The sequence below is a fragment of the Phycodurus eques genome, chromosome 8 (genome assembly GCF_024500275.1).
Source record: "Phycodurus eques isolate BA_2022a chromosome 8, UOR_Pequ_1.1, whole genome shotgun sequence".
In the NCBI taxonomy this organism is placed as follows: domain Eukaryota; kingdom Metazoa; phylum Chordata; class Actinopteri; order Syngnathiformes; family Syngnathidae; genus Phycodurus; species Phycodurus eques.
The window spans coordinates 29,684,144-29,707,904 of NC_084532.1; the positions used below are offsets into that span (position 1 = coordinate 29,684,144).

General features: G+C 46.6%; 2 protein-coding genes across 2 annotated transcripts; both read right to left on the reverse strand.

The window, feature by feature from the left end:
* Positions 1–206: 206 nt before the first annotated feature.
* LOC133406471 (divergent protein kinase domain 1A-like) lies at positions 207–5,339 on the reverse strand. The gene is made up of 5 exons (XM_061684121.1): positions 5,241–5,339; positions 2,280–2,414; positions 2,092–2,199; positions 1,721–1,900; positions 207–1,010 (listed from the first exon to the last, which is right to left on the reverse strand). The coding sequence occupies exons 1-5, from the start codon at positions 5,337–5,339 to the stop codon at positions 207–209; spliced, it is 1,326 nt and encodes a 441-aa protein (XP_061540105.1).
* A 4,429-nt stretch (positions 5,340–9,768) lies between these two features.
* Positions 9,769–23,711, reverse strand: dsg2.1 (desmoglein 2, tandem duplicate 1). Its single transcript, XM_061683011.1, has 14 exons — positions 23,137–23,711; positions 19,260–19,382; positions 18,943–19,101; positions 18,175–18,316; positions 17,937–18,097; positions 17,249–17,383; positions 16,833–17,018; positions 15,877–16,295; positions 14,011–14,153; positions 13,607–13,828; positions 13,284–13,526; positions 12,785–12,915; positions 12,463–12,714; positions 9,769–12,217 (listed from the first exon to the last, which is right to left on the reverse strand). The coding sequence occupies exons 1-14, from the start codon at positions 23,167–23,169 to the stop codon at positions 11,072–11,074; spliced, it is 3,495 nt and encodes a 1,164-aa protein (XP_061538995.1). The 5' UTR covers positions 23,170–23,711; the 3' UTR covers positions 9,769–11,071.
* Positions 23,712–23,761: the final 50 nt, after the last annotated feature.

Genomic DNA, 23,761 nt, shown 5'->3' on the forward strand with positions numbered 1-23,761 from the left:
AATGCCCAAAATCTTATTTTGTCAAAATGAAACTACGGTAGCTACCCCAAAAGCTGCGAAGGTTAAGGCAAGTCTACCAAAATTACCTCAAAAGCTGCGTAGGTCAAGTTAAAACTACCTTAACTACCCCAAAAGCTGCGAAGGTCAATGTAAGACTCTCGTATCCACACCGGAGTCCACCTGCTGAGGACCCAAAGATCTTTTGGTTAGGAGTCTTTGTTGTGTGAGATCTTCTTCCACAACAAGGTCTTGAGATTGTTGAGGACCAGCGAGTGTTGGATCTCGGCCCGCTCTGCCGATCCCCGCAGCGCCATGCAGGCGTACAGCTGCTCTTCCAGCTCCTCGCGGATGTCCGAAGGCGCCCCCGACAGGACGTAGTCCTCCAGAGCCCGGCAGGCCTTGGCCAGGTTGGGCTCGGCCACCTCTGGGGTGCAGCGGCGCTTGGTGAGATCGCAGGAAGTGAAGCAGTCCACGCCGTAGACGCAGTCGGTGTCCTTTTCGCAACTCTGCTCCCTGATGGCCTCCCGAAAGGTTGCCTCGGGGACGATGTGCCCGGCGTCCGCCACCTTCAAATCGTGGCGCCCGGTGTACCCGAAGCGGGCGGCGCTCAGATCGCACATGAGGAAGCTGCCAAAGGCTCCGTGGAACAGATCTTCTACCAGCTCCAGGAGCCCGATGGAGATCTTGGCTCGGTGGGGCCAGGTGGGGGTGAACCAGTGGTCGGCGGTACGGCGCACCCAGGCTGGCACCCGTGCCGGAGCCCTAAGGCCATAGAGCGGGGCGTTGGGTACCTTCTCCGTCACGTAGAGGTCCCCGCAGAAGCCGAGAATCTTGGGCATGTGCCCGTGTTCCTGCAGGGCCAACGCCAGCAGGAAGTCGTCGAGCTGCAGCAGCGCCCACGCAGACCGAGCCTCCGCCAGAGAAATGTGACCGTCCTTGTTGGCATCGGCCGCCGCCAGTGCACGGAGTGTCAGCTCGCCAAGGTTGGCCTGCTCCTCGCCCACTTTGGTCTGTGAGGAACACACCCACCACTTCGTCAGAAACCTACGCCCGACAAAATCCTGACCCATTTAAGGGCTGACTTCAACTTCCGGTTCTGCATTGATACCTTTCACCAAGACCCTGGGCAGCGTGAAAGGGGTTTTCCGGTACTAGCTCCAAAGACTTGCTCGACTTTTTCCCAGGGTCTGCAGGGCTCCACGCTTTTTTTTTTAACCTGGGCATAATGGCCCCTCCGTTTAAATTTGAAGCGCAAAAGCAGAACATTTGATGGCGCACACGTTTTCTCTTCACAGCCACTCATCCTGAAAACAGAATTTCCTGCCTTTTTTTTTTTTGCCATGACTGTTTTTTCCCAAAATGATTTGTACTCATGATCAGGATTTATCTCCGCTGGCACACAAGATTTATTGGGGAGAACGTGAGCACTGATAGTCAGTCCTCTTTGCCGTTGTAGATCCGACTTGACCCGCCAAATTTGGATTTCTGAGGTAGTATCAGACGCCCCTTCTGGTCTGCCTAGCCAAAGTTGATTTTGATGAAGAAAGAAAAACTGAAGAAAATCTCCTGGGTTCCTGGACGTCCTCAAAGCAAGTTTTCTGGTCAAGAACTGAACCCCCACCACTCCCCGGTGATGAACTATTTGGTCAATGGTTTCTGCCGTCCAAAGCCACACTGGGCCTCCGAAAGTTGGGGGTTGTTTAAATCTGCCGTTGCCTACCTTGAGGTGGTCGAGGATCATCTCCCGGAACTTTTCCATGGAGGTCCCCTTGGAGGGGGTGTCGAAGAGGGCGGCGGCCTCCTTCCTGCCCCCCATCTGGCTCCCCACGTCGTAAGCGGGGACCTCGTCCATCTGACACCTGACCACGCCCTCCAGGTCGCCCCACATGCCCGAGTACACCTGGAAAACACAAACAGAACAGAAAGAAAATGAAAGTTCAATAACTGCTGATTCCAGACAAACTTACAAAGTTCTATTTCCCATTCTTGTTTTTCAAAGTCCTTGACTTTGTATGAATATTTGATTCCAGATGCAAATAACCCGAATATGCTTTGTGTGTCTGACAGCAAGAAGAAGAAGAGTAAGCGAACCTGCTTGGCGGCGTGCGTGCTGAGACACTTGTTGAGCTCCAAAGTGTTTTCGTCGCACAAGCTGCCGCAGGCCGAGCCGTCCACCAGGCCCCGTCTGTATTTGGCGCACTGAAAACAACGGCAACAAAGACGCTGGCTAAAGAGGCCCGCGTGAACAAATCTCGCCAATGTCTTTTTGTTTGCTTCACCGTGTCCGCGGTGCACCGGCGTCCCCGGCACAGCTCGGAGCGGGACGAGTACTCCGCGTAGACCACCCAGCTGCCCGCCAGCACCGCCAGCCAGCACAGCAGCAAACACTTCAGGTGCGCCGACGTCAAGCGCGCCTGCGCGCACACACACACACACACACACACACACACACACCTTCCTCAAGGCTTAAAACCCTACTTTGATGCTCAAAACAGTTTCAAAACTCCCATTTGATTCCCTCACGCTGATTCGAAAACCCAATTTGAAAACCCTGACACTTACTTGAAACTCTAACTCTGGCTTGACACTCCCCTCTTGTTTGAAACTTTAATCAAGGGTTAAAACTCTACTATGAAACTCCAAACAAGGCTTGAAACTCTCATTTAAAGCTTTGGCCCTGACTTGAACCTCTCATTTAAAACCCTAATTTGAAACCCATCTCAAACCCTGTCTTAAAACCTTACTTACAAACCCTAGCTCTGGCTTGAAACCCCAATTTGAAACCTTAGCCCTTGTTGGAAACCTTAACCCTGACTTGAAACCCACATTTGAAACCCTAACCCAGATTTGACAGCCTAATTTGAACCTCCAACTCTGTCTTTAAACCCTAAGTTGAAACCCTATCTCTGGCTTGAAACCCCAATTTAAAACCCTATCCCGCGCACCGTACGCGCTATATTAACCTGGCGCACGTTGGCTGTTTTTTCCTCGCGTGGCCACGGAAGACCGCGATCGATGCTTGTGGCCTTCAGTGCGCATTCAGCTGCCTTCGTGCGACCGCCACAAATCGCATATTGATTATTATATAGCCGGTGCTTGTATAAATGGAGTGCATTTGTTCGACGGCATTTGAGGGTTTTTACGGTGTATTTGTCGGATACAATGAGTCGGCCTCTGTCGGCGTGAACGCTGTCCCTAATGAAGTGTCCATTTGAAATGTTGGAGGTGATGAAGACGAGCAGCGCGTTTGAACGTTCATGCATTATGGATGACGATAAAGCGCAGCGCTTAATGGGCTCCCAATGGAAACACGGAGGAGGAAGGGTGGCGGGGTTATTTGGGGGTGGGGCTTCAGGAAGTGATGTCATTTATGGGAAAAATAGTAGTGCAAATATTCCAGTTAAATAATCTTTTTAAGAATAGATCTTCTGTTATTTGCTTTAAAGATAATAATGCTCTGGCCCACGCAATAAAATTATTACTTTGGCGCCATCTTGTGGGATCTTGCCACCAAGGACCGATGTTGAAGTGAGTTAAGGAGTTTCATTTGGCCAAAACTACTGCTTTCCTGCTGTCTAGTGGCATCCTGGTGTCCAAAACTGAATTGAGGAGTTTCATTTTGACAAAAACAGTACTTTGCCGCCATCTTGTGGCATCTTAGAGCAAAGGAATTATGTTGACATGAGTTGAGGGGCTTCATATAGACAAAGGTAGAGGTTTGACAGCATCTTGTTGCCAAGGAACGATGTCGAAGTCAGTTAAGGAGTTTCATTTGGACAAATGTAGTGCTTAGCCGCCATCCTGTAGCATCTTGGCGGAGAGGAGCTATGTTAAAGTGGGTTGAGGAGTTCCCTTTAGAAAAAAAGTAGTGATTTGCTGCCTTCTTGTGGAATCCTGGTGTCAAATAAATATGTTAAAGTGATTTTGATGCGTTTCATCTGGACAAAAGCATTGCTTTGCAATCGTCTCGTGACATTTCAAAGCAACGGAATTATGTTGACGTGAGTTGAGGGGCTTCAATTCGACAAAGGTAGTGGTTTGACACCATCTTGTTGCCGAGGAACTACGTTGAAGTGAGTCGAGGAACTTCATTTAGAAAAGAGGAGCGCAGTGCCGCTATATTGCAGCATGTTGGTGCCGAGGAACGATGTTGGCGTGAGTTGCGGCGTTTCATGTGAGCAAAAGTAGTGCTTTGCTGCTATTTTGTGGCATCTTGGTACCGAGGAACTGTTCTGATGTGAGTTGAGGAGTTTCATCGAGACAAAAGTGGTGTTTGCTGCCATCTTGTGGCATATTGGTGGCAAAAAACTATGTCGAAGTGGGCATCATTACTTGCAGATTTTCACTTAATGGATTTTGATATGCACGAAAATCCACGTGAGTGTACGTTGAGTCTGTGCGGCAATAACTTACCGAGGCGATGTAAGTCTACATACTGGAAATCTAAATTAGTCAGTGGGCGTCGATGTACTTTGAGTCTAGTGTATGACCATGTGAGTTAGGTGGTCCTCAGACGGTTCACATCCTGGAATCGGATCTCTCTTGTCAAGGTTTGGGTGTTTTCCGGCAGAGTTTCACTTCCCCAAGTAAGACCACCAGGGACCTCTTCACCTCCAGTCACCTTCATCGCGCGCGCTGCAAATCTACGGTGCTGCATTCAGGCACACACTAAAAACAACTTTTTGAAGTCAGTGAGCACCTCACCGCATGACGAGCGGAGTGGTCCACGTGAGTCGATGTAAAACCATCAATGTGGATTTGTCCGTTTATGCAAGTCTACTGGAGTCTATGTGACTTGGTGAGTCGATGTGACTTAGTCTGTGTAAGCCCATGTGAGTGTTTGTGCGTCCATGTAAGTTTATGTGACTTAGTCTATCTGAGTCTATGCAAGTCTATGTGGCTTACTGAGTCAATGTGAATCAACATGAATCTGTGCACTGTACGTCTACCAACGTCTATATATGAGTCCATGTGAGTCTGTACGCTGTAGGTCTGTGGACTGGAAGTACACGTGAACCCACCTTTTGCAGAGTCACTGAACGCCTCACCGCATGACAAGCTGGATGGATCCATGCTTCATCGTGAAAGTGGTTGCCATAGCAACGGAGACGAGAAGCCCCTCAGAGACTTACGCGTCTGCGCGATCACACGCATACACACACACAAATATACACACACACGCCACGCGCGCACACACACACACACACACACACACACACACACACACACACTTGACTAACCTGTGTGTAAAGAGGCTTCCGGAAGAAGAAGAAGAAGAAGAAGACCAAGAATCTCCACGGCAGCTGAGCTCTCGCCATGGCCGAGCGGCAAACTGGCATCGAGCTGGTATCGAGCTGGCGGCAAGTCTACCGGACCACACGTCACGCACCCCACGGAGGAGGAGGTGGTGCGTTCAAGTAAGGCTCGAATCTGTCGTGATTCACCACCATCACCCACCCACTGCGCGCGCACACACACACACACACACACACACACACACACACACTCCCTTCCCCGACATGACATCAAATGAATTCTTCAAAACAGACATTTTATTGAATTTCATGTTTAAAAGTATCCTACAAATACAGTCTAAGGATTAAAATCTAATCCTTGTTGTTGTTGAACAAGCAGCAGTTTGTCAGATAGCGAATAATTCTTCCAAAAAGAGTCTTCGAGCTGTTTGTTGCCACTTTCAGTTGAAGTTTGCGGTCAAATAAACATAAAACAACGGGAGGCCAGTCTGTGTTAACTCCCAGTAAACTGATGAAGCCTGCTCAGATGCGAGGCGAAACGTCTTCTCAGACAACCAGAACAATCCAGTTGCCATGGATTCGATGCCCTGAGAAGGAATTACACATTGTTTATCTAAAACAACCGTGTACCTTTGCCTTAAATTAAATTCGGCAGGAGAGCTTAATGCTAACAAACAATGTAAATTGCCATTGATCGGCTAACGAATAGCATCGGTGTTATAACCCTTTAAAAAATAAATAAATAAATAAATAAAATATTTGAACACAAAAGATTGAACAACACTTTTACTGGAGATAGATAATCTAACAATGCTCACAGGCATGCTGTATATTCTTTATCCTCTGCAAGGAATGACGAATATTACTGCAGCTTACTGAGACGTTGTGAACACGTGACCATCATGTACGTATATCCGTATGTCTGTATTATACTGCCCCCAGGTGGCCTAATCACACACACCAGAAGGAGCAGCACAACGTGGCGACCCCTAACGGGTTAAGCCGAAAGGAAAAGAACAACAACAACGTAGTATTATTTTACAGATATTACACTTAGCTTGCAGCGGACAGGTGTGACCATGCGGACAATCACATAGCTTTATCCAAAGAGAATGTAAGATGGAGTCAAAACGTCAAATATCATTGTGGGCCATACCCCTGAGGTTGCCCACCCACCCTGTCCTGGATTCTATCCAAATATCTCTCTCTCTTTTTTTTTTTAAATATATGACAAATACATTTGCAAGGAATTCGATCGAGATTTGGTAAAAAAAAAAACAAACAAAAAAAACAAAGCGATACCACATAAACTATTCCAAGGTACCCAAGCTGCTGTGTGGGTGAGCAAAAACCCAAAGTGGACGCACAATCACGCTGACTTCCTGCCATTATGTCATCAGGATGCTGATTAGCTCCAGATTAGCTTCAGAGTGGGAGGATGACCACGTACAAGACTGAAAGAACTACCTGAGGGACTCTTTATTAGGTACACCATCTACTAACAAACATTGCAAACCAAATAGGCAGTGACCTGCATTCTGTGCATCATGCAGTGAAACACAACGTTGTGTGCACCCAAGCAGTGATACACAACGTAGTGTGTAGCATGCAGTGATACACAACGTAGTGTGTAGCATGCAGTGATACACAACGTTGTTTGCAGCATGCAAACAAACAACATTGTGCACAGAGTGCAGTAACACATTGTACGTGGCATGCGCGAAAAAAAGATTGTGTGCAGCATGCGCTGAAACACAACACTGTGTGCAGCATGCATAAAAGAATCACTGTGTGCAGCATGCAGAGAAACACAAAGCTGTGTGCAGCATGCATGAAAAAAATCCCTGTGTACAGGTAACACTGAAACATAGCATTGTGTGCAGCAAGAGATGAAACATAACATTGCGCAGCATGCAGTGATGCACAGCATTGAGTACACTAAGCAGATATACACGACATCGTGTGCAGCATGCAGTTATAGATTGTGTACGCAAAGCAGCGATACACTCTACTGTGTGCAGGCTGCAGTGAAACATAACATAATTTAAATTGATCATCATGCTAGTTTATAATAGTTTCTTCTGGTGGCTAAATAAGACGCTCCAAATATTAGAAGCAGCTGCCAACGTGTTGCAGTACACCAACACAAACTGCAGTAGCACAAATCCTGATGACTCATCAGTCAGACACTATTGTGCCCGTGCCCATTGGTGTAAGTATAGCGCCCTCTTTGGTATGAACCCTGCATTGCACGGAGACGTGAAAAGTGGTTTAAATCGGTTGGTGGTTCAAAGCAGAAGACATGCTTCTAATGCTACACTTTCTGCACCGACGTCACTTTTTGCTGCTTGTTGGCAAGGGAACCTTCTGACAGCAGCTTTTAACCGGACTCTGGTCTCTCCTAAACCACCAGAATTCTGGTTGTTATCGTTTGAGACAACCTACCAAAATGGCTTCAACACCTACAAAACATTTTTGGGGGTAGTAAGTTCTTTGTGATTTTATTGGACATGAGGAAAAGTGGTATAGAAAACGGATGGATGGTTGTTAGAGGGACTATGTGTCCGGCTTGGGAACGCCCCCCCTCACCCCCCCCACTGGGTTCACCTCTGAGCCCTGAGCCATTTTAAATGAAATGTAAAAAAAAAAAAAAAATAAAATAAAATAAAAATAAAGCAACAGGTATCTGACCTGAGGCTAATACATTAGCGAGAGGCTTATAAAAGCGTTATTACAAGGGGTCATAAAGCACTACACTCATCAACATTATCTGCGAGGTTATCGACATTTCTATGACATCACCCTTGTGCCTCACTCTCCAGGCATGACCGATCTACCCACGCATAATCCAAGTCTTCTCGAAATAAATAGACAAAAGATCAGGTAATCAATACTTTGATGCCGTTTTCAAGGCAAAATATGTATCGCTATCGATATAAAGGACCTAAATCGGGATATAACACCTTTGTCTATATTGCTCAGCACTATTCAGAAACATCTTTTGCATTGTAATGATAATGACATCATAAATCATTTGTATTATTTCATTCCCTCACCCAATGAGAATTGATAAGCGAATCGCCAAGGAATCGGCTCGATGGACAGTATCACGAATGGGTGCACTTTGTATTTGAAAAAGAACCCAAATGGTGTCAAACTGTACTGTAAAATACATATTTGCAGCTTTAAAACCAGCCTCACATCGAGATAACTTCTTCATACTGAAATGCATTGGTTGTTATTAATGTTACTGTTATCAGCTTTTGAAAATGGTCCTAAAATTGGCCACATGTTTTTCAAAGTTGCTTGAAGTTGAAATGTTGACGAAGTTTGAAGTCAAGTTTTTGACGACCTTGGACTGCTTGGGATTCTTCTTAGTCTTTGTGTTCTTCTTCAACTCGACTTTACCACTTGGAACGAGAACCGCTTCCTCGTCCTCCTTTTTTTTCAAACTCCTCTTTTACCTTCAAAGGCAGTAGTTCAGCTTCAAAATCATTGTCAAATTTGTATTTGATTTTCTTATCATAATTTCTGGATAGTGCCCTTGTACAGGATCTCGTGTGGTGGTGTACCTAATGAAGTGTCCGGTGCGCCATCAAAATGGACCACCCCGACTTAACATGCATTTTTTATTTTGTCTTTTTGGACATTTTATTTAGTATTGCTTTTTCATTTGTTTCATTGTTTTTATCTATATACTATATATGTATTCATTTATTTTACTCATATTTTATTTCATTTTATATTGTTTAAATTTATTTTATTCTATGTCATTTCATGTATTTATGATCATGTTTTAATATATCTGTAAAGTGTAAAAAAAACAACAACAGTTTTTACAACCTCAGGGGTGACTTCATTTTAAACTCAACTAATTCTTGTTAGCATATTAGCATGTTAGCATGTGAGGCAAGTTGCTGCTGCTGCATTTAATAATTTTCTACATGTTCCTGTTTTCGTAATGTATATATATTTATATATATATATATATATATATATATTTTTTTTTTTTTTAAATACAAGGAGATAATGCATTGAACAGGAAAACTTATTCTGGCAACAGTTTGATCATTTTTTTTCTTAATAAATAGAAAATAGACCACTAGCCGCTTGCTGACATCTTCGAATTCTATTCAAGACTTTAAACATTTCTCACAGTGGAAATGAAACAGAAACCACAACGTGTATATATATATATATAGTTATTTCAAACATTTGTATTTCATCTTTTGAGTTTTTATTCAATTTTTTCAACATTACTATTCGGTTTTATTTCTTTAATTTTTATTTTTTTTCCATATTTCAGTTTTTTTTTTTTAAACTTGGTTCTTTTATTTCATCTTTAAAAATCTTTGAATTTTTCAAATGTATTTTATTTTCCATGTATGAACACGCCCCCAAAAAACAAAACAAGTGCCGTGTGAAAGCGGTAAACTGCAATTGCGCTCATCACAGACGAGTCAAACGAGTTGCCCGTGTTTAACGAGCCCCAAGAACCAGCAACACGTTGGAATCGCGCCGCCTCGTCTTTTTATTTAGCCATAGAAAACATCTTCAAATCATTCAAAACGAAGAACTGCTGTTACCAAAATAAAATAAAAAATCAATCAAAACCGTCTCCTGACCTATGAAAAACATACAATGATCCTACCCTGGTGCCTACCCCAATACACATCCGCAAGTATCCTTACATCCATGTATACTGTACATCCATTGCCAAGTTTGCTCACCGGTCAGCAGAATATTTACAGTCTTCAGATTCTAGACAGACCAAACCCTGAATACAAAATACCCCACGTGGACTTTGTATTTGTGCTTGGCGATGTCTCCTCTGCATAAGCCTCTTAGAAGAACCCAAGTGCTGCCTCCACCGGGGAAAATATTTTTTCTTTGTGGGGGTGGTGTTCTTTTTTTCGAGTTTAGTTGTCATGGTTGTTTCTATGTGCCCTGCGATTGGCTGGCAACAAGTTCAGGGTGTACCCCGCCTCTCGCCCGAAGAAAGCCGGGGTAGGCTGCAGCACGCCCGCGACCCTTGTGAGGACAAGCGGTACGGAAAATGGATGGATGGTAACAAAATCCGTACTGGGGCGAGCAGTGGCTCACATGCATGATTCAGGGCCGCCCCCTCAAAACAGGCTAAGTTCAGCAGGACAAAAAATAGGGTGGTAAGTGACCTGTAATGCTTGATTTTGGGGGTATTTTGGCAAAGGCACGTCGCAGTTGTGTTATTAAGACAGATGGGAACTGTTACATTTGGAAAGAAAATGCGTAATATGTCTCCTTTAAGTCTCCCCAGCAAAGCAGCAGACTTCCTGTCGATGTAACGGTCAGGTGTTGCAACACTTTTGTCCAGAAAGTCCACAAAAATAAAGTTGGCAAAACCAAAAGCATAGACAGTTGATTAGGTTGGTTATGAGTGCTAGCGAAGAGTCTTATTTGTTGGTTCCTCACAGATACATGAAGGCAAAGTCAACATATCCATCAAGGAGATACTTGAGCACTTAGCTGACTTTGGGGGGAACCCCAGAAGAACATACTGGAAAAAGGAGCTCTGTGGTGTCCATTTCTGGTCAAACCAACTGTGGGATCTCCATGGAGGGTCCGCTAGGGTCTCCACATTCTACTGAGGCTGCTCAAGAACCAGCGTAACGTGTATGTCAGATAGGAGTCACATAGCATGAACGTGCAGCTACATGTAACTTCGCTCCGAAGCAAGGCCGCTGCAGAACATCCACCACCCATAAAACCGAAACGGTAACAAAATACTCGAGGAAGTGCCTTGACGGAAGTTGCTTTCAAGAGTCATTTGCCCCGTGTCAGAGTTCAGTGAGCTTCTCTTCTTGTACCACCACCTTGCGGTATGTCGGGACTCTGCTCACACCGGTGCTGGAGGACGTCATTGCTGTGCTCTGAACTGCAGGGATGTTGCTCATCTGGGGCAAGCCGAGGTCTGGGAGTCGGATGCCGCCTTGTTTGATGGAAGTTTGGCTCGTCCTCAGCACTTTCCCCGCAGGGACGTTGCTCTCTATTATGGTCTGGGACCTTGAGAGGGTCCCAGCGTTGATCAGGTTGTCAGTACCACTCTGGGGGACTTGGACTTGTCCGCTGGCTACTGAGGATTTTCCCTGAAGTGTCACACTTGGTAACATTCCTGCTTGCGTGCCAGTCACCAGCATCAGGCCAGGACCCTGGGCTTGTTTCCTGGAAACCACCTTTCCTTGGACTAGCGTGCCTTGTGTAGATGACCCCCGGTTACCAGTAACCAACACCAGGCCAGGGCCCTGGGCTTGTCCTCCGGATAGCATCGTCTGTCCTTGGACTATCATGCCTTGTGTAGGTGATCCTTGAGTACCTGAAACCAGCACCACACCAGGGGCCTGGCCTTGTCTGCTGGACACCACCGTTTGTCCTTGCACTAGCATGCCTTGCGGAGCCGTCATCATCATGCCCTGGAGGTTTGTAGCTGGGGCCTCAGCCAGGAGCATGGTGTTCTGGACTTGTGGCTGGACCACGTACTGCATGGGCTGCAACATAGGGGCGGCGGCAGTGTAGTATACTGGCTGCTGCTGCTGGAGCAGGAACATTTGGCTTGGGTTTTCCACCCCTTCGATCACTGTGGTCCTCCCTTGTTTCCGCGTAGTCGTATTTTCCTTTACCACCTGAGTCACAGTCTGGTCAACTTTGGGGACAACTGGTGGCAGCTTGGGCATGGGCAGTTCAGGCCTCGGTTCAATCACGACCTTTATGGGCGGCGGGGGGACGTCTGACTGGATCTTCTTGCCACCGCACACCTCCGCCAGGGTCTTGAACTTGGGGCCGAGGTTGTCGAGGAACTGCAGGTCGTTGTCATTTTCCAGGAGGCTGCAGCAGCCCACTGAGCCGGCCAAGGAGCCTTGGCCCTCATTGTCGTACACCAAGAGCGCGTCCTTCACTGCCAGGTCCTCTCCTCCGCTGCTCATCTTCTGTTGAGAGACAAGGTGTGTTTAGATCCCTATGTATCACAAACATTGAGAGCAATGGTGGGAAGTAACAAATACAATACTTTGTTCATATTTCCTATTTCAGTGAGTATTGTTTTACTTAAGGAGTTAAATCAGTGCTTCAACTTCTATGAGAGTCTTTACCCTCCAAGCTACATAAGTATCTGTACTTTGACTAAAGTACAGTGTGAGTACTTTTGCCAACTCTGACCAGGATAAGTCCCCACCTGAGCGTAGTACTGTGCGAGGATATGTTGTGGCAGACCCATGTTGTCGTAAGCCGCTCCTGACTCTCTTTGGAACTGCGAGTAAAACCTTCGATTATTCCTCATTCCTATCGTGGTATCTCTTTTGATACCCGAAAAGTCCTCCTGAAAGCCGGTCATGTTCATCGTATCCATGGAGGTGAAAACCCCAGCGCCATTTTTCGAGACGTCCACAGTGTCCACTTGCGTCGGTATGGTCATGAGCGGCACCACCTGCGACAGTTCAAACCTTGTCAGAGCATTTCTTCCACAAGTAAAGATCAAAACATGTTCCGGTACGCACCGCGTTCTCTCCTTGGCCCTCGGTGCGATAATTAATGAGGTGCGATTTGGTGTCAAAAGGCAGCTCGGTAAAGCTTCCTGGTAGGCCTGCAGCTGCACCGCATTGGCAGAAGAGCAACAGGAGAAGGAAGACTGGGGGAACAAGAACGGATTTTGTTTATCCAGAGTTCACCAAACTAACTGGTTGGTATGGAAAGACATTTGAGCTACTAGTGCACTGAACGGTCCATTTACTAGTATGTTCTTTGTCCTCAATATCAAGATAATTCAGTGCACTAGTAGAACGACTGTCTTTTTCTCCATGACTGCCTTCCACTACTGTATTTCTCCACACTAGTACAACGACTCGGGCTTTACTGGTAGAATGATTGCATGTTACTGGTGAAGTGGAAGGCACCGTTCCTCTTGTCGTTTCTTTTCACAAAAAGCTCGTTTTGTCTACGTTTTTTGGTCAGAAACCAGTTTTGGTTGAACTAACCAAACCAGGACGGTTCACTTACGTAGTAGCAGCAGCAGACCCAGTAGCAGCAGTCCGATGCCCGCGGGTCCTAACGCGGAGCTCTTGTTGGGCTGACCTCTTCCGCCTCGGATTCCGCAACTCACTCCGTCCTCGCAAGTGCACACCTGGACCGTCAACTTCTGCGGCTCCGGGCACGCCTCCCCCTGCTCGTCCTTCACCAATAATTCCACCTCGTGGAGACCAGGCCATAAGGAGTGCTGAGCTCTCAGGATGGCTGCAGTATCTGCCCACACACATTCATCCATGAGGTTTGGCCTGAAGATTAAAGTCCTCTGAGATCCCAAGCAGACTTTGTCTCCTCACCATTGAGATGCTCCACCTGCCATTTTCCCTTCGTCCCCTCTGGGATGATTTCAAAGGTGAACGGAGCACCATTGGGGAAGTCATCTTCGTCGACAGCGTTGACGATGACGGCGTCGTCGGGAATGCACAGAGTCTGGAGGGCGCTGGTCAGGGTGGGACAGTGGTCGTTGAAGTCTTCCACCTGGATGGCCACGGTCCCGGTGGCGGTGCTCGATGGTGCATCTGTTTGTGGGAAATAGACCAGTAAGAGTCAGTGTCTTTTTAAGCTAAGGATGCTATGCTAACACCAGATAAAGACACATACCTGTAGAAGCATGAATAAAAATAGGTTTATCATCCTGTTTACAAGACGAGTTTCCCTTTCGAACTACACTGACCCTCAGGAGCGGCTTGTGGTTGTGTACCTTCAGAAATGCAGAGTACTTTCGCGTAGTAGGTCCCATTCACCAACAAAGTGGACTCTCGGTCGGGCATCTTGTTCAGTCTGATATCGGCGGTCTTCGGGTCGATGGTGAGCCAGTTGTCAGGATCCAAACCTTTAGCGTACCTGCAACGCAGTGCGCACACTCAGACTGATTCCGGTCTGTGCGAAAACCTCAGTGACAATGTGTAGGCCAGTCTTTCCCAACCTTTACCGAGCCAAGGCACATACTGTATTTTGTAAAGTCTTCCCCTACTACGTTCATCATCGTACCCCCGCAAAGCTGCAGATTTTTATGGCGTCATTAGAGTTTACAGGCATGTCTGAATTTAGAGTTGTGTGGCTTCAGTGTAAGTACACACCTTGTTGGGTTGGGCAGCACTCAGGTCTTCAGTGTAATTACGAACAAGAAGATGAAGCAGACAAGTTCCCCGACTAAGCTCCAGTAATAGTGGTTGTGATGGAAAAATTTCATACTGCATGCATGAATTGGAGACTCTAAATTGCCCGTAGGTGTGAATGTGAGTGCGAATGGTTGTTTGTTTGTATGTGCCCTGCGATTGGCTGGCAACCAGTTCGGGGTGTACCCCGCCCGCCTCCTGCCCGATGACAGCTGGGATAGGCTCCGGCACGCCCGCGACCCTAGTGAGGAGAAGCGGCTCAGAAAATGGATGGATGGACGAATGGATGTCAGTCTGTCGGTCGGCCAGTATGGTAGCATTCACTTGTGAACTCAGAGAGAGAGAGGTCATTTTGACCTCGGTTTTGTAAATTTGTATACAATGAGGTTCCTTTTCAGGGAATAGCCGCTCATTGTTGTTTTGATTGTATACGCAGTTCCAAGAATGGTAGCAGTTTCCTAGAAAAAAGTTTGGTGTGTGTATAAAAATTCTCTGTGTTCAGTTAAGATCAGATCGCTACCTATAACTGTCTGTCTGTGCTTGTGCTGTGTTTATGCACGACATCGGTCTGTCGGGCTGTCCGCCTGGCTATCCGATCTAATTTGATCTATAATGTAACCTAACTGTATCCGTCTTATTCTAATCAAATCGAATCAAATTTGATCAACCCAAAGGCCCTATCTCACTAGCCTGGAGAGTAGTTGCCGACCTAATGGGGACTCGAGTCGTCGCTGGTTGCCGAGACGTCTTCGCGACATCTCCTGGTGTCGAGCCGCGTTGCCAGAGAGTCGCGGTAATTTCAAACGTTAAATTGTTTTCTGAGAACTTTTGGAGACTTTCTCTCTCCTGTCTCCAGCATCTCTCTGAAACTTCGTGGAGATTAATTCTGTCCGCAACTGGGAAGACATCTTTGTGAAGTCTCTGTGACATCTCCGAGACAAATTGGATACCAAGGAGACTGAGAAGACATTGGAGAGACGCCTCCGCTACTTTGCGGCGACGTGTCGCGGAGACGTCGCGGCGACTTCCGGGCCAATTGGTCTCCACAAGACATCGCCCGACGTCTCCGCAGCGTTGCAGCGACGTCTGGGCAAATTGGTGTCAGTGAGAGGTTGCCCTGGCGAGAGTTCAAGCAATATTTTGGTTTCCTGAGTCGCGCCGAGGTCTCCACCGCTGAGATAGGTCCCTTAATCTCATCAAAACCAATTTGATCTATCCATCAATCCATTTTCTCAACAGCTCATCCTGTTCAGGGTCACGGCGATCCGGAAACTATGCCAACAGGTGAAGTACATTCACAGTCACACTTTCACTCAACCCACGATGCCTGCACCAAAGTCAGGCGAGTGTACAAACTATACCGTCAGTGACTTCTCTTTAGACGATACTATAAATCATATTTTTGAAGCAATTAAATGAGGCGATGAGCCACAGGTGTAGAGGCTCACCTGACGTTCTCGGCCGGTTTCCCGGTGTCGCCGTCCAGCGCGGCGTACCGAGTGATGATGTTGTTCTTGTCGAAGGTGGAGCTGCCTCCCTCCGACATAGTGATCACTTTGACTTTGGGGTCAAAATACGGACCCTCACGCTGGTTCTTGACGTTGATTTTGATGGGATAGGTTTTGTAAGTGGTGCCTTTCCAACTGACTCCTCCAGAAGTACTCGTCATGCCGCTGCTGAAACCTTCGAACCAACTCGTGCTGCTTCCTCCTCCACCTCCTCCTCCTCCACCTCCAGCTCCACCTCCTCCTCCTCCGCCACCAAAACCTATGTTTGCTGTGGATGCAGCGGATGGGTCAAAAGGTGGAGCTATGTTCAGCACGGCGATTCCCAGGTCCAGGTTCTTCACATCCTCATAATCCACAGCCTGTAAAAGGGTAAATGTGCTTTCATCTACTGGTTCTTCAAATAATCGTGATACGGTTCAGGTTACAAATGAGCGTTAAAGCCAGGGTTAGGGTTTCTGTCCTTCAAATCGAGGTTTGGGGTTTCGATTTAGGGCTTTAGGCCAGGGTTGGGGTTAAAATTAGGATTCCAACCAGGTTTTGGCTTTCAAATCAGAGCTTCAGGCCTGGGTTAGAGTTTCACATTCAAGCAAGGGTTGAGTTTTCAAGTCAAAGTTCCAAATTTGGGATTCAAGCCTGAGTGTAGGGTTTCAAAATAGGGTTTCAAACCGGAGTAGGGTTTCGAGTCTGAATCAGGGTTTCCTCGGCTATGGATAGTGACAATTACAATCAAGTACAGTTCCAGCTAATCATCATCAGGGGGCGTTCATGCTTCAGGTTTGACTGGCTGTGGACGCCTTACGCTGCTGAAAGACACAACCAGGACTTGTGTATCTGTCTGGAATGTTCCAAGCTTGTTCAGCACTTACTCGCTCAAAACCTTACTCGACACTACGTACCTTATTGAGCATGAGGACGCCCTCGTTGGTCTTTGAGTCGGTGATCATGCTGAAGTACTCCGCCTCGTTGCCCTTGACGATCTTAAAGACACTTTGCCAGTTTTCCGTGTCCTTCAGGTCCAAGTCTTCAGCTTTGATCCGCAAGACCTCCACGCCCTGCGTGTTCTCCACAATGCTGCCCGCGTACTGCAGGGTGACGATAATAACGATAGGGCATGATTCAATTATGGGATGTGGTTAAATGACACAAGGCATGTTTTAATTGCACGGGTCATGATTAAATGTAACACGGCGCATTATTTCCTGCCACGGGTTGTGACTAAGTGACACAGGGCATTCTTTAATAAGACGGGACTTGGTCATTTCTAACGCGACGTGATCAAATCAAGTCAGTGTTCTATGGTGTCCATACGTACCGTGCTGTGTTCCAGGGTGGGGAGGTTGTCGTTGACATCGTGTAGTTTCACGACCGCGGTGGCGGTGGCGCTGTTCCCGCCCGGCGCGCCGTTGAGGTCCTGACCTTTTACCGTAAGCGTGTACTGCTCTGATTTCTGAAAGGTCAAATGGCATCGTTGGAAAAACCTAATTTGCCCGAACCCGTACCTTGCGGGATTGATTCGAATTCGGGGGTAGACAGCATTAGTGTTTTAATTTAAAGGTTAGGGTTTTTACAAGGGTCAGGGTTTCAAAGTGGGGTTTCAAGCCAGTAATGGGGTTTCAAGCCTGGTTTAGAGTTTCAAATGAGGGTAAGGTTTCCAAATCGATTAAGGTTTAAAGTCACGGTTAGGGTTTGGAATAAGGCGAAGTGTATCAAATTAGGATTCAAGCCAGGGTAGGGGTTTACAATTAGTGTTTCAAGCCAGGGTAAGCTTTTCAAGCCTGGATGAGGGTTTCAAAAGAGGGTAGGGTTTCAAGACTATGTTAACATTTCAAGTTTAGATTTAGAATTTGAACAAGGGTTAGACTTTGGGTTAGGGTTAGGCGTTAAACGGTTGGTGTTTCAATTAGCGTTTCAAGTCAGGGTTAAGTTTCCGAGTCCGGTTGAGCATTTCAAACAAGGGTTAGGGTTTGAAAGTAGGGTTTCAAGCCATCTCGGCGCTGTACCTCTCTGTCCAAGTTGATCCTTTTGACGTAGACGGTGCCGTCGCTCTCCACGTAGAACATGTCGTCCCCCGGTTCTTGAGCGACCAGGCTGTACGCGATCTGCGAGTTGGGATTTCCGGGCTCGTCGGCGTCCGTCGCCGCGATCTTCATGACAGACGTCCCTGCGGTAGCGATCGACAGGTCAGAACAGGACGCCCCCCCCCACACACACACACCCGCCGGCGACCCGTCCGCTGACCTACGGCGCTGCGCTCGTACACCGAGCCGGCCGGGATCACGTCAAAGATGGGAGAGTTGTCGTTCTCGTCCACCACCCGGAAGCGGATGTCGATGTTTTTCTCCGCCTGCCGGCCGTCCACGAAGGTCGCCACGCCCGACAGCTGAAAGCACGGAAACGACTTAGCCGACATCGGTACTGCGATGTGAACGGGGGTTTTGGACTTTTTTATATATGTCGACAATTGTATTTTTGTGTGTCTATAATATAATTTCCAAAAAGGTTTAAAAAGATTGTTTTTTAAATTTGCCAGAATAAAAAAAGGGGTTGGGGGGGGGGGGGCAAATGCAGGAGGGAGGGAAAAAAACAAATAATTGTGGAGCTCAGGAAATTATGGGAAAGAAAAATAAAAGTAAGGAGAAAAAAAAGGTTAGGGTTAGGAATGGGGAAAGCGGTGGGGGTTAGGGTTAGGAAGAGAGGGAGGTGGGTTAAATTTAGGGTAATTTTGGGGGAAGATGGGGGAAAAACGGGGGAAGGGCGCAAAAAGTAAAGGGTTAATAGTAGGGATGGGGGTTGGGGGGAATTTGGGTTCAAATTAGGGTTTTCAAATCTGGATGACGGTTTCAAATTAGGGTGAGGTTTAGGGTTTCAAGCTTGGTGTGGATAGGGTCGTTGGCATTTGACGGCTCCGACTCCAGCCCTTAAAACGAGGCCACTGATTGGCCCTTCAAAGCGAGGACACTGATTGGCCTTTCAAATGAGGATCCTGATTGGCCCTTGTTAACTCACATTGTACACGCTGATCTCCTCCCTGTCGAGCATTTTGGTCAGCTTAATGTATCCCATTTTGGAGTCCACCACAAACAGGTGGAAGGGGTACTGGTTGGCACCCACGCCCTCCAGGGAGTACGCCAGGTTACCCTTGCCATCATCGAAGTCCGAGTGGATCTGAAATGCACAGTTCAGAAACAGACTCATATATATATATATATATATATATATATATATATTTAGACTTTTCCATCTTCGTGCAATTTGACCACACGGGGGAGCCAAAGCAAATGCCTCCCGAGGCCTGGCACTGTACCGTACCCGACCGTACTCACTTTGGCCACATATTCTTCATTGGCGTAGTTCGTGTTTTCCTTGAGAGGTTTCGGCGGCGGGACCCAGTGCCTTTTTTGTCTGGACAGCACATCATCACCGTGCGCCGTGGCAGCGGTCTGGAGCTGAATAGAATCATTCACATGAAGACATTTTTGAACTGTCGTATTTATGAAAGTGCGTGTCGTCGCTTCGTATCGTGCTGCTGTTTTTGCTGACTTTTGTTCACGTTCGCAAGTGCAGCAACTGCTTGCATGTATAGTATTTGCATACGCATGCATGTAGAGTCCATTTGCATGGCAGACGCGTGTATAGTAATATAGTGTCTTGCTGTATTTTGTTTTCCACTCCCAACTGGTTGCATGTACAGTGTACTCGCCTAATATCATTCTGTTGACGAGTCTCGCACTCTTTTTTTGTGCTCACGCAAAGCATTTATGCACGCATGTATAGTCACGTCGCATAGTGCTGCTTATTATTGTCGCTGCCTTTTTCACGTTCGACAGCTGCATTTCTACATGTTTTTTTAGGATCCGGTATTGGCGGATACGTGTACTTCATCCCCAAAAAAAAACGCTGAGCATTCTTGCGGCCTTGTGTCCCCTGTGCCTTACAAGGCGCTTGAGGTTTTTTTGCGTAGAACGCTTTGCTCTCCTTCCCACTGTCGTTGCGAGCCCGAGGCGCTGACTAAAGCTGACTGACGTTCGCAGGTGCTCGTCGGCGGCTGAATGCGGACAAACCTGTCGGGCGTCCAACGGAAAGTTGAGGCCGTGGTGAACAAAAAAAGTCAAGCTGTCTGCACACGCACGGCGCGCCCAACCCTGCTCCCGTCAAGCCTTCATTTTTATTATTGTTGTACTGCATTCAAATGATATTCATGTCGCACAGTAAAATAAAAAATAAAAAAACGCCGTGTTGTTAATGTTGATCACGTTGCATCATGATTTTACACCCCGACTTCCTAATAGCCTAAAACTCTTCCACCCGAACATACGAACCTGAACATGCTAACACTCAAACTTCTTAACCTCCTAAAACCTTTACACCTTAACACCCTAACCCTAAGATCCAGCACCCTAACACCTAAACAGCCTAACCCAACACCCTAACATTCGAAATTCCAAACCCAACATTAACATCCGAGTCCTACCATCCTAACCCAAACCCAAACTTTCTATCACCCTGAACCTAAACCCTTACTCCTAACATCCCAACTTTCTAACCCTAACACCCTACCATACTGATGTCCTGACACCCTAACATCCTAGACTAGCATCCTAACCATAATGTCTTCAAACCCTGACATCCGAGTCCTACCATACTAAGCATATCTTAAAACCTTAACATCCTAAGGCCCTTTCATCCTAACCCCAACGCCCGAAAACCTGAAGACCCTAACCCTACCATTTTCCCATCCTAACAGCTTATCCCGAACATCTACACAGCCAATCCTTAGCACCCTAATCCTTGCCTTAACCCTGAGACCCAAACACCCAGAATCTAACACCCTAACATCGATACTACCACTAAGATCCCAACACCCTAGCCCACAGTGATTATGTCACTTCTTCTGCATCCGGTCAAGAGACAAGACGAACCCAGAGAGGAGCGTCCGCCGCACCCCGGCGACCAGTCTGCCTGTCTGCCAGCTCACTGGCCAAGCGCCACGCCCGCAGGCTGAACTCATGCGCGCCACTGAGCAACGGTGACGCGAATGCACACAAGCGGGCGTGGCCGCGTACGCTTTCGCTGCCAAAATCAAGTCAGCACGCGCAGCCCGTGAAGAATGTACAGAAACTTTCCCAGAGGGATCACACGTCTTCACCCGTGTGGCGACACAAGAGACAGGTTAGCATTAGCCAGCAGGATCAAAGTCAAAATTGTAGCCCTAACACGACATCTAAACAACTCCGAGAGGATCTAACCTAACCCTGAAGTATCTCGAGAGTCTTTTAAGTGTACCACTAAACTGTTCTGGGAAACCCGAATCCGATGTTATCTAAATGCGAACCCAAAACTATCCCAAATCATAACCCTAACCTAACGCTAACTCAAAACCTGGCTCTTGACCCCAACACCAACCTTAACCTCACCCTAAACTAATTGTAGAGCCCGAACCCTAACCCTAGCCACACCCTAACCTTCCTTATCCCAAGCCTACCCCGATCTTAACTCGAACGCTACTTTAATGGTGCGTTCACGGCAGATGTGAATTGAACTTTTCACGTAACATGATTTCATTATACAGCGAGGTCAACGCAAAAACACCCATAGGCGCAAATTTGTTCCGGGTGACACGAAAGATTTGCTTCTCCGCCGATTCGCCAGCGTTGGAAAATTTCAACTTGAGCCATCATTTTGTGTTTGCATAACGCTGCGTCTCGACGGCCAACCGGCGTCGAGAAACTACTGCATCACACACAAAGTCCTGTCGTTTTTGAGCAGAACAACGGAGGATCAAAATGTTTGACGCCGTTTGTGGGCACCCAGAACCTTTTGATAACTGCTGCTACCAATACTGGGACGCTACGCAATGGCGAGGGAGGAAGTGAACGTGATATTGCGAACACAAGCGCGATCGATGCGTTTGGCAGTTTGACGTTTGTAGGACTTCCGCAACAAGTATGGAGCACCGACAGAAGTTAAACCATTGTCCACGCTTGCTCGCAAAATGGCCGAAAGAAACGGCGTCGGTATCGACCGGGAGATATTATATTTCAAGGGGAAAGCAAGTTTAAACCTTACAGCATTTCTGCAACCAAGTTTGAGATAGCTGAAATACGGTCAGCTACCATTCGATTAGCATCCGATTTGGATATGTTACCATCGGTTACGATACTGCCAAGCATGAGCGCTCGATATAACTTTTCACCATGATGTGCTTATCTTCATGACCTACAAAATATGTTTTGTCAGGTCAGAGTCTGAAGGACCGGAGCCAAACGGCTATTTTTATGTTTTAGAAACCTTGGAAAAGGAACATAATGTTTCGAGCAGGATGGAGAATGCGGATTCGGATGAGCCATTTAACGCGTGTCATTTGGAAAATATATTGTGGAATTCTGCATTTTAGAAAGATGCTTTTACGTGTTGATGAAACGGTTCATGTATCGTGACCAGCACTTTACAAACATCTCGTATCATTTAGTACGTACATTATTTATTTATGTATTTTACATTTTCCTCAACATTTTACCCACATTTATTTTACACCATTTTACATTTTGACCAACATTTTACACCAGCTGACATCATCTTGAAGCCACATTTGACACCACTTACTGCATTTTGATGACCATTACACATTTACAACATTTAGACCGCCATTTGCATTTGACTTACTTGACTCCATTTCACACAATCTTTTACACATTTTACGCCATTTAAAACAATTGAACGCCACCGAACAGATGTTGCCCAACGTTTTACTCTATTCACTACATTTTCACAGTCCTACCATCTTCTATTTGACATCACTTACTGCATTTCCACAAACGCCTTACGCCATCTGCTACTTTTTACACATTTTACACATTTTTCCTACATTTTAACCAACACTGTGCCTGTATTTTACGCCATTTCTACGCCATCTTACACCATCTACTCCTTTTTACCAAATGTGACCAGCATTTGAAAAACAAAGTGATGTTTGCTGTTTCAACCGACACCTGCATTGCCATGGCAACCACCTACAGCATGTGTTAGGAATCAACACCTTCAAGTGTCAAATGAACACATTCACACGCTCAAGTAGCCTTACGCATTTCCAATTTGCTTAGGAGGTCGGAATTTCGCGTTCCAAAATTCCAGACGTGTTTTCTGCGATGGCGAACGACTATAAAAAAATAAATGTCTAAACGCGTCAAAGTTTGTACTCACAGCCAAGAGCAGCGACACAAACGTTCCAATCATGGCTGTTGTCCATGAAACGAAGGCCTTGCCGCTTCCTGATAATGTGAAGTGACCCGGCGAGGGTGGAGGCTTATTTATGAAGGGGAGGAGTACTTTCTTCTCGCCACACACACGGCAGGCAGTGACAGGTTAGCGTGTGCCAATGAGCAAGCCGACAGCAATATTTTGCCTCACGGCGGAGCGCGAACACGTCGGTCCTGTCGAGGCCTCGCTGTTCGTTGATGAACTGCGTAACATGCAAAAGTGATCCTCTATCGCATTGTGGTGAGATAGATGCGAGGCACCCAAAAAAATCTCCTTTGGTTAACAACGAAGTGCAGTTCTAAGTCACAATTGACCACATTTATGGGCTATTGAGGCAAAGTCGGTTTAAAAAAATTAAATAAAATCATTGTTCTCGTCAAAGGAAAAACTATTTGCATTTTTGTGCGACACCACAAAACGCACCAAACGAAAACAACTGAATCGAGCATTTTTACATTACATTTATGTCTACCCACCTTTCATTTGTCATTTTTACATTACAATTCATATCTGCGCATCTCATGGACCAAATTTACATCATATTACATGTATGCATCTCCAATTTAGC